Source organism: Scardinius erythrophthalmus (assembly GCF_964197995.2).
Source record: "Scardinius erythrophthalmus genome assembly, chromosome: 3".
In the NCBI taxonomy this organism is placed as follows: Eukaryota; Metazoa; Chordata; class Actinopteri; order Cypriniformes; family Leuciscidae; genus Scardinius; species Scardinius erythrophthalmus.
Window position 1 is genome coordinate 15,903,301 of NC_138223.1, and position 9,591 is coordinate 15,912,891.

A 9,591-nucleotide genomic window follows, 5' to 3' on the forward strand; every position below is an offset into this window, starting at 1 on the left:
TTAGCTGTTCACATTAAGGAAGAATAATAATAGTATGCCAGAGGAAAATAAATAAAAAACATGTCCACACAAACACTTTCTGCTTCCCATAAGGATCGGTCTAGTAAATGATCTGTCTTCAGTTCAGGTCTGAGACTGTGCTGCATTTCCACATTACTGTGAAGAATGTACGTTAGTGGCAGTTTCTTGAACCATTTAAGGTTACATTTTTAAAAAAGGGTCTCAGTAGAAATACGTTGGCTGTTTAAGTAAGATTGAATCTGTTTTTTATCAACTAGTCCAAGCACTGAGCCCTCAGAATATGATCCATGACATCAGACTACTGCTAAAGTTTCCTCTAGTTACACGCTCTCCTACACAGAGCTATAAATCTATATACCTTTGCGGCCCCCTCCCTCTTTTTCCTCAGACACGTACACACACTTTTCAAGAATGCAATTAATAGCATGCAGAACAGCATAACAGTTGTTTTAAATCATTTTAAATAATTTAGCTCGAGAGGACTAAAGTTAGTCTCTCACTTCCGAGTTTACAGAGGGTAACGTGACATTTGTGCAAAAATAGCATGTACAAAGACACACACACATTAGCTCTAAACTATTTTAATGCTGTGTGCCCCAGTTGTTGGCATACCTTAATTAAACTCCGACGTGGTATTAAAGTATTACAACCGACGTGGTATTAAAGCCCTAATGACGGAACTGCCATAATGTGGTGAGTTTAATAGCTGTCAACAGATCCAGCTTCCGAAAATCAGTTCAACAGAGACTAGTGAGCAAATGTGAGTTACCAATTAACAGAGTACTGAACTTTATCAGTTATTGGCCATATATGGAGATCTTTTAATTTGGCAGCAGCTGAAATTGGATATATTTAATTGCATGTGCCAATTTCCTTATTTCTACATTTATATTGGCTTTTGCTGTCAGTTAACACTCACTTAAAATGAGTAAAAAGTTTAATCATACTATAGTAAAAGTTTAAGTTGTTATTTCCAGGCCTAGAATTGTCATTAGTCAAATTACAGGCCTAGAACAGTCATTAGTCAAATTACAATTAAACTTTAAAAATGTATTCCGTAAGGAAGCATTAAATACAACAGCACAACTGTTTTCAATAAGCAGCAAATCAGCAGTAAAATGGTTTCCTTTTTCATCAAATACACACATGCATGCACACACACACACACACACACACACACACACACACACACACACACACACACACACACACACACATATCTATATATTTTTCCCCTAACATTTATTTAACTACATTTTCGAATAGACTACCATTTATAGGTTAATAAGGTAAGACGTTAGAGAGGTGACCACAAACTATAGGGAAAATGGTTGGGGGTTGTTAATGAGAAATTATCCAGATTCAAAGTTGAGTTCAAGTGCAAAATGTCAGAGCACTACCCACTTGGCCATGTGTCAGACAGAATAACCTAATTGAGATCAGTACTACAGTTAGGATTAATGTTGATTGTGAGTATTAGAAGCTTAATATATACAGTGTCAGGCTCAGAGCTGCCCTTTCCAAATTGTTTCTCATGAAGAGACTTTGAGAATGTGGTGCTGATCCTGCTGCTGACTCCTGCCAGACCAAGAGTGTCATTCCGGACAGGGCAGATCCTTTTTCCAGAAAAGACCTGACCGTGTAACGGGACACTGCTGTCTCTCTCTCTGGCACCACATGTATATTTCCGTTACACACCAATGGTTTCAATCACTAACAAGCAGACAGGAGGGCACAAACACGCACACACAGTCACTGCAGTGCAAACAACAGCTCTTGATTCTGTTTATTCCCTACTCATATACACATTATAAGGAAAATATTTATGAACTATAAAAGTAATAGGCATTGTATGTTTTTTCTACCCATACTTATGTTATATATATATATATATATATAAGCCTGAGGAGAAAAATGCAACTGTGGCTGCCAATAGAATACAATAATTGTAATTAATCTCACAATTTTCTTGTTATATATATATATATATAATTATATATTTAAAATAAGTTAAAAAAAGAAAAAACCTTATAGCACAGGAGACTTTCTGTTTCATGCAGAGACCTTTGTGAGTGTGATGTCATGGTGTTGGGTTTATGGAAAAAGAAAACTTCCTGTATGTATCTGTTTTCACCAACCGACCGTGACTGTGGTTTTGCAAGTGTGTGTTTGTGAGTGCACATGGTTTGGCTTTGGGACCATGAGATCGGTTGACATGAAGCTCCTGAGGAAGGGACCGGGTTTGTCATTTGAGGACTTATTTGAGTGGCATAGAGAGAAGTCATAAATCATCCTGTGATAATGTATTACGCTGCTGTGCTGTCCCGTATACTTGTTTGATGATTCACTGTGTTTAGTTGTGTTGTTCAGTCTTGCTGAATGTGTCCTGTCTGTATGCCCTCTCTATCTCTTATTTAGCAATTTTATTACTAACTTATGATAGTATAGCCAATGTTAATGGCCTGTACTAAATAAAATGACCTAAATAAATGAAAAATAAAACACTTAAAGGGATATTTCACCACTGGAAAGATGAATGTATATTTAAATTGAGTCATTTATGTAGTAGAAATGTGATTTTTTTTTTTAATAATTGGTGCCTTCTAGACTGAGAAAAGCCAGAAAATGTATTTTTGGCTCATGTGGATGAAAGACAACAACTCCCAGAATGCACTTGCTTCGCTGCCCTACGAGGCCACTCCCAAGCCACGCCTACCGGTTACAGAGGGCAGTATCGGAAGAAATGATACAACTAGGCTACTAGTTGACTCGAAACTGAAAAGACGCCATTTTATGGTGAGATCCCACCCCCTATGGGTGGGTTGAAAACATGCGGAACGAGCTCCTACTACTGGCTGTAGTCTCTAGCCTCTGGCCAAAAACCCAAAATGACGATTTTTGCATCATCAGAGTTTTTTTTCCAGACACACAATACAGAAATGTCTCGTCTCAGGGGGACATGAGGGGGGGAAGCACGGTCATTCGAAAATACTACCGGGTTTCTACTGATACTAGCTTAATGCTAATCCGTGAAGTATCCCTTTAAACCCAGTATCCATCATTTTAAGTGCATTTAGGCATTACAATTGTATAATGTACAGCATGAAAAATAGATAATCATTTTTAAGATTTAAAAATTACAATTAGGAGTGTTGTTCAATTTTTAGTGTTTTTAAAGATTAACTTTAAGTGATCATTAGATGGAAAAGGTATTCTAAATGTAAAAATAGAGAATGAGCATGCACACACATAAATTATGCTCACCAAGGCTGCATTTTTTGTGTGATAAATAATACAGTAAAAACAGAGATAAAATTATTACAAATTAAAATAACACTTTTCTATTTTAATATATTTTAAAATGTAATTTATTTTAAAATGTAATGTATTCCTGTGATGGCAAAGCTGAATTTTCAGTGTCACATGGTCCTTCAGAAATTATACTAATGTGCTGATCTGGTGCTCAAAAAACATTTCTTATTATTGTCAATGTTGAAAACAGTGCGGCTTAATATTTCAGTGGAAACTGTGATACACTTTTTTTTTTTTTTTTAGGATTCTTTGATGAAGAGAAAATGCCAAAGAACAACATATATTTGAAATAGAAATCTTTTGTAAAATAAACATTTGAATGGTAGTGTATGTAGTAACCTTAATTAAAAAGTCTCGTAATATCAGCCGATTGTGTATTAACCGATCACAAATATATATTTTCACCAAAATATTGTGCATGGATTCAGTTCTGTTAATCACCAAGTGGTCATGGTTATTGGCTGATTAGTGATGTCTGACCAATATGTAAGTTACGGGTCTGTTGTGTGCTCTTTCTTAGATACGGTAACAGCACTGGGCTGTATAAAGTTCGTGTGGGTGATTATCACTCTCTGGTTCCTGAAGAGTACGAGGAAGAATACGCCGTGGAGAAGATCGTCCTTCACCCTCGCTACCATGCTGACAGTAATGACTACGACCTGGCACTGGTGCGTGTGTCTGGCCACAGAGCTCACAGGGGTGTCACGGGCGAGTGCGTCGTGCTGAACCGTTTCGTGCTGCCCGTCTGCTTGCCAGTGCGGAGGGAAAAAGCGCCAAAGGACATCGGCAACTGCTACATCACAGGCTGGGGAGACACAGGTCAGAGATTCCATAAAACACACACACACTCATTTATGCATTTACACTCTCCCTACACTTACTTAAAAAATGTAAATGCATTTACGGTGTCATTATTTACATGCCGTTCCAAACTCGTGTTTTCTTCTTTGATGTGCAGCATACAAAAATATATTTTGAAACATGTTTCAACTGTTACTGTCCGTATAATGAAAGTCAATGGGGATCGAAAACACAGAATTTTCATTTTTGGGTGAACTCATAGGTGTGTTCTTGTTCGTGGTTCAGAATTTTGATTCTGAATTATTTGTTTTACAATAGAATGTCTACTTAAAGGATAACTAACATATGTTCTAAAGTTGTTTGGTGTGAAAAGTTCACTGATTTGAATGGAAAACAGCTTGTTTCACTTGAACTTGAACAATACAACAAGTGTGGAATTTTTAAACAATTAAACATTTGTCAGCATTTGTAGGAATCTGCCTAATACATGATCAGATTGTTTTTGTGTTTCTGATTTTCTGTTTGCTGAACATGATCATGTTATCAGTATAACATCTGTTTTTCTGCAACAATCAGGCATCATCCATCTCAAACATTTAGTAATTATTTGTATCCTTGCTGGTATTTGCAAACAAGGTTTTTGAATGAGGGTATTTGTAAGCACTGGTTTATGAATGAGCACATGTTGTGAGTGCCATTTTAACATGTTCATAATCACAAAATTAGTCTGCTTTAGTGTTCTGTGATGGGGCTGTGAAATGAAGTCATTTGTAAATTTCTCCAACCAGATGTCCAGTGAGAGCTAGCATCAGTTGCAGATACCTACACACACATAATATACTCTTACAAACATTTTTAGTGTGGATTTTTAACATTATTATAAACTAAATAGTAAATAGGCTATGCTCTTGTGAAAAAGATGTCCTCTTTAGCATTCTTTTACTTATTATGGACATTATATACTTTAAAAGAATGTATTTACTGTACAGGTGTGAACGGAGTTGAATGTTTTTGAGCACTTAATTGCATGATAATTGCAGTTAAAGTAAAGTGTAATATAGTTTAAATTTATATTAAATGGAATTAGTGGGGAATTAGTAAAACTTTTAATTTGACATTATTACAAAGTGCACCTTTTGAGAAACATAGCCATTAAAGTGTACCCTTTAAAGGGTTAATTCACCCAAAAATGAAAATTATCCCATAATTTACTCACCTTCAAGCCATCCTGTCTATATACTTTTTTCTTTCTGTCAAACACAATTGGAATTAAATAAAACAAATATCCTGGCTCTTCCAAGCTTTATAATGGAAGTGAATGGTAACTTGGATTTTGAAGCCCAAACAAGCGCATTCATAGCCTGGCAAGCCAGACCTACATCAAGATGTTAGGTCTGGCAACACACCATAGACACGGCTCAATCCGAGGGGCGGGATAAACGGCTGTCTTTCAAATTCCCTCTGCACGCAATAGGACAGCACTTCAACCAACTAGAGCGTTTTCCCAACAGCGGAGCTAACGTTAGTTGATAGATTCAACTTTTGCCATTTCTGGCCGGCAAAACTACGAACACATCTTTCTTTTTTTAAGAATGACTTAAGTTCCGTTCTTTGCTCTTTTCTCAAAGAAAAACCTAACTCCAAGTCCTCCAGAGTCGCGGACAAAGCCGATTCGAAAGATGTTCTCCAGAAGCAGCAGCTCTTCTTTGTTTTCAAGTAGCAGGGAACCGTCACAACTCTGTCGTCATTATGTTAAGCCCGCCCTGCCTACTCTATACGCGACGTGATTGGCCTGACCCAATTTAGGTTTTTGCAGCTCGAAAGTCAATGGAGAGTTGCTAGACTGCCCTGGCTGCAAAATACATTTTGCTGCCGCTAGGGTGCGTCTAGATTTCTAGACTAGCGCATTCATCCATCATAAAAGTAATCCATCCAGCTCCAGAGGGTTAATGAAGGCCTTCTGAAGAAAATTGATGCGTTTTGGTAAGAAAAATATCCATATTTACAACTTTATAAACTATAATTTATAAATCACTGGCTTTCGGAGTTCCGGCCGAAGAGTGACCTCTGACCCGACGCATGACGTATTGACGAACGCGGAAGCGCAGAGGATAGGCAAAACAAAACATCGGTCATGAATTAAAAGTCTAAAACGAGAATTTTTAAAGACAAATGTCAGAGAAGCTTGAGTTTTCTTGCCCAGCCCTGTTTGTTTGAACCTCGAGAGGCGTACGCTACTCCTACATCCTACGTCATGCGTCGGGTCAGAGGTCACTTTTACGCCGCAACTAGACTCACTTATGGCCGTTACCGGAAGCCAGTGATCATAGTTTATAATGTTATAAATTTAGATATTTTTCTTATAAAAAGGCACCACTTTGCTTCAGAAGGCCTTCATTAACCCCCTGGAGTCGAATGGATTACTTTTATGATGGATGGATGCGCTTTTTGGGGCTTCAAAATCCATGTTACCATTCACTTCCATTATAAAGCTTGGATATTTTTTAATATAACTCTGATTGTGTTTGTCTGAAAAAAGAAAATCATACACATCTAGGATGGCTTGAGGGTGAGTAAAATATGGGTTCATTTTCATGTTGGGGTGAACTAGACTTAAAGTGGCCTTTTATTTAATTTAAGTGCACATTCATTATAATCTTTTCTGGCCACACCTTTCCAGCTGTCTAGTCTCATCAAAAAAGACAGACATGACAGAGCTGTAATCAGAGGCTGACACAGAACATGAGGAAATCATCAAGGAACTACAGTGTGTAATTATAATGTCAGTGTCAAGCATCTACAGATGATCATGTGACGTGCTGGTGGTGGGGCTTCATTCTAATGGCCACGTTGTGTTGTAAATCAGTCTTTGAGTACTCTTCTCTCAGTAAGTGGACTTAACAGAATTCTAAAGTGGGATGAATGAAGTGTGTGATCAGAAAAATGACTGCACACTCCGTTGCATACGTGAACAGTTAAGTCTGATCACTTCCAGACTTCAAGTTAAAAGAATGGAGGACTTTCTGACCTGCTGGATCCCCCCCCCCTTTCTTTTCTCTTCTCTTCTCAGGCCGTGCATATTCGAAAACTCTTCAGCAGGCCTCGATTTCTGTTCTGAGCAAGCGTCAGTGTGAGCAGCGCTATTCGGACCAGTTCACCAATCGCATGCTGTGCGCTGGCTCCTCCCACAACGACCGCCGCGTGGACAGTTGTCGTGGAGATAGCGGAGGTCCGTTGGTGTGTGAGAGGCCGAGCGGAGGTTGGGTTGTGTATGGGGTCACATCATGGGGTCACGCCTGTCGGCTGCAAGACTCACCCGGCGTCTACACCAAAGTCTCCGCCTTCGTGCCCTGGATTAAGAAGGTCATTGGCCAGTAGGACCCGATGGAAATTTCAATCAACTAATAACAGACGTTCTGACTATGCGGGCAGAAAAATTAAGCACATTTTTAGATAATAGTTGAAAACAATTTTATAACTTGTTGAAGTTAACTATCTGAAATTAAGTCTAGTATTCCAAATAAGTCTTAAACGTCAATTACGTAGTGCCTGGCGTCAGTATAGTCATAACAAAACTTGAACTTTGCTTCTGAAAAAACAAACATTTTCTTAATTAGTATTTTTGCTGTCCAGTAAAAATATCTAAACATCCTGAATGAATTTAGAGAAACAATGGGTCGATGCGCTTTTATTTTTAATCTTAAAAAAAGATTAGATTAAGACTTGTTTTCAGAGAATACATCCTGAATTATTTTCTTACATCATTGCTAATTTTTTTTTTTTTTTTTTTTTTGACATAAATCTTAAAGTTTGTGAGGTTTGTTTAACCCTTAAATGCATGAATGTTTCGCCAATCATTATTACATTTTCGGGGCTTTAGTGACCCGGATCTATATCTAACACGGATGGATCTCTACCTGCCGCAATAGTATAAAACTCTTGACATTTTAATAGCTATTACACAAGAATAAAATATAGCATATTTCGTTACCTTTTGAAACTTGGTAGGGTTAAATTTGAGCAGATGCTTTTTACCATCATCGCTGTCATCGTCAGAGCTAATTTCCCCAGTACCTTGAGGAATAAAGGTGAATTGCACTTTGTCATCAGACTCGATTGTTGCGCAGAAAAAAAATAATACTTAGGTCTACAGTAGTAGGCTATTACATACCTTAGGTCCCTAGCGAACCTATACACTTTTTACAAAAAATGTATAAGAAAACAGACACTTTTTTATTATTGTATTTATTCTTGTTATATTGTTTATAATGAATTGATTGGGGAATACCAAGAAGGTTGATGTCTAACTTGAAAAAATCAATGAGGGGGAAGGTAGTGAGTGACGTCCCGGGTCTCTAAAGACCCAGGTATGCGTTTAAGGGTTAAAACAAGACAAAAACTTTTTGTATTTGTTAAATTAACACTAAATGTATCTTGTTGTAAGGATGGTTAGATATTTTTAAGAAAAACACAGATTCAAAAGAGAAAATCAGTATTTGCAGATGTTTTAAAGGCCCGTCTTGATAGCGATGCATTTGGTGGTCTTAAATTGACGTAATTTCAGGTCTTCATCCTTTTTAATTTTTTTTTTTTTTTTTTTTTTAATGAAAGCACTTCTAGGTTATAGAGACCACAATTGTGAGAATGAAATTATTGATCCTTAAAAGGAGAAATTAATCTGTATCTATGTGACTGTATTATACTCTATGCCATTGAGAAACAGATACTATTTGAACATTTATGTTCCAATTTGATACATAGCGGACTGAAGAACGTTCCAATGGCTTGAAATCACATCAGGCTTTAATGCTGAAATGAGAAGATTGTGGATTTCCTGCCAAGAAATGTATGGTAATTCTAAACTCATGGGATACGGTTACCATGCCATTGCTAAGCAACTGACCACATCACCTCATCAGCACATTAGATGACATCATAATCCTCCACAGGAATCAGGACATTGTGTTATAGATCAGATGTTCATGATAATTGGACTGAGGCTTGCCATATTTCAACATGAGGACATCATCATTTGCTTAATATTTTTGCAGTGCCACACTCACTTCCAGAAGTCAGAGATCTGTGGGATATGGGAATTATGTGCAATGAAAAGCTGTTTATACCACCTTGTTTTAGTGTTGTGATGAGGAGCATTTCATGTTAGCATTCATTTTCTGTGACTTCCATGAGCATGATTTATGAACGTAGTTTTGCTACAGACTACACCCCTTTTTTTAACGCAATCCATTATTATTGTTGTTGTTATTGTTAAAAAAAGAGAGAAAACCTCTGATCAACCACAAGTTCTGTTATTTTGCACAAACTATGGTGTTTAGGCTTTTGTAAATTTCATGTTTTTCTTATACATGAGTCAGTCATTGTAATATCATGTTAATTAACTATGAAAACTGTAAAAAGTGTTAATTTTTCACACAGGGTCAATAACACAGTAGTGCT

At 37.2% G+C, this 9,591-nt stretch overlaps 1 protein-coding gene across 1 annotated transcript in view; it reads left to right on the forward strand.

The window, feature by feature from the left end:
- The window catches only part of prss12 (serine protease 12), a 41,814-nt gene extending 33,476 nt beyond the window's left edge, over positions 1 to 8,338 (forward strand). The window contains exons 12-13 of the mRNA XM_081362028.1: positions 3,854 to 4,152; positions 7,205 to 8,338. Coding sequence (XP_081218154.1) covers positions 3,854 to 4,152; positions 7,205 to 7,512 — 607 coding nt within the window. The 3' untranslated portion in view covers positions 7,513 to 8,338. The remainder of the gene's footprint in view (positions 1 to 3,853; positions 4,153 to 7,204) is intronic.
- Positions 8,339 to 9,591: the final 1,253 nt, after the last annotated feature.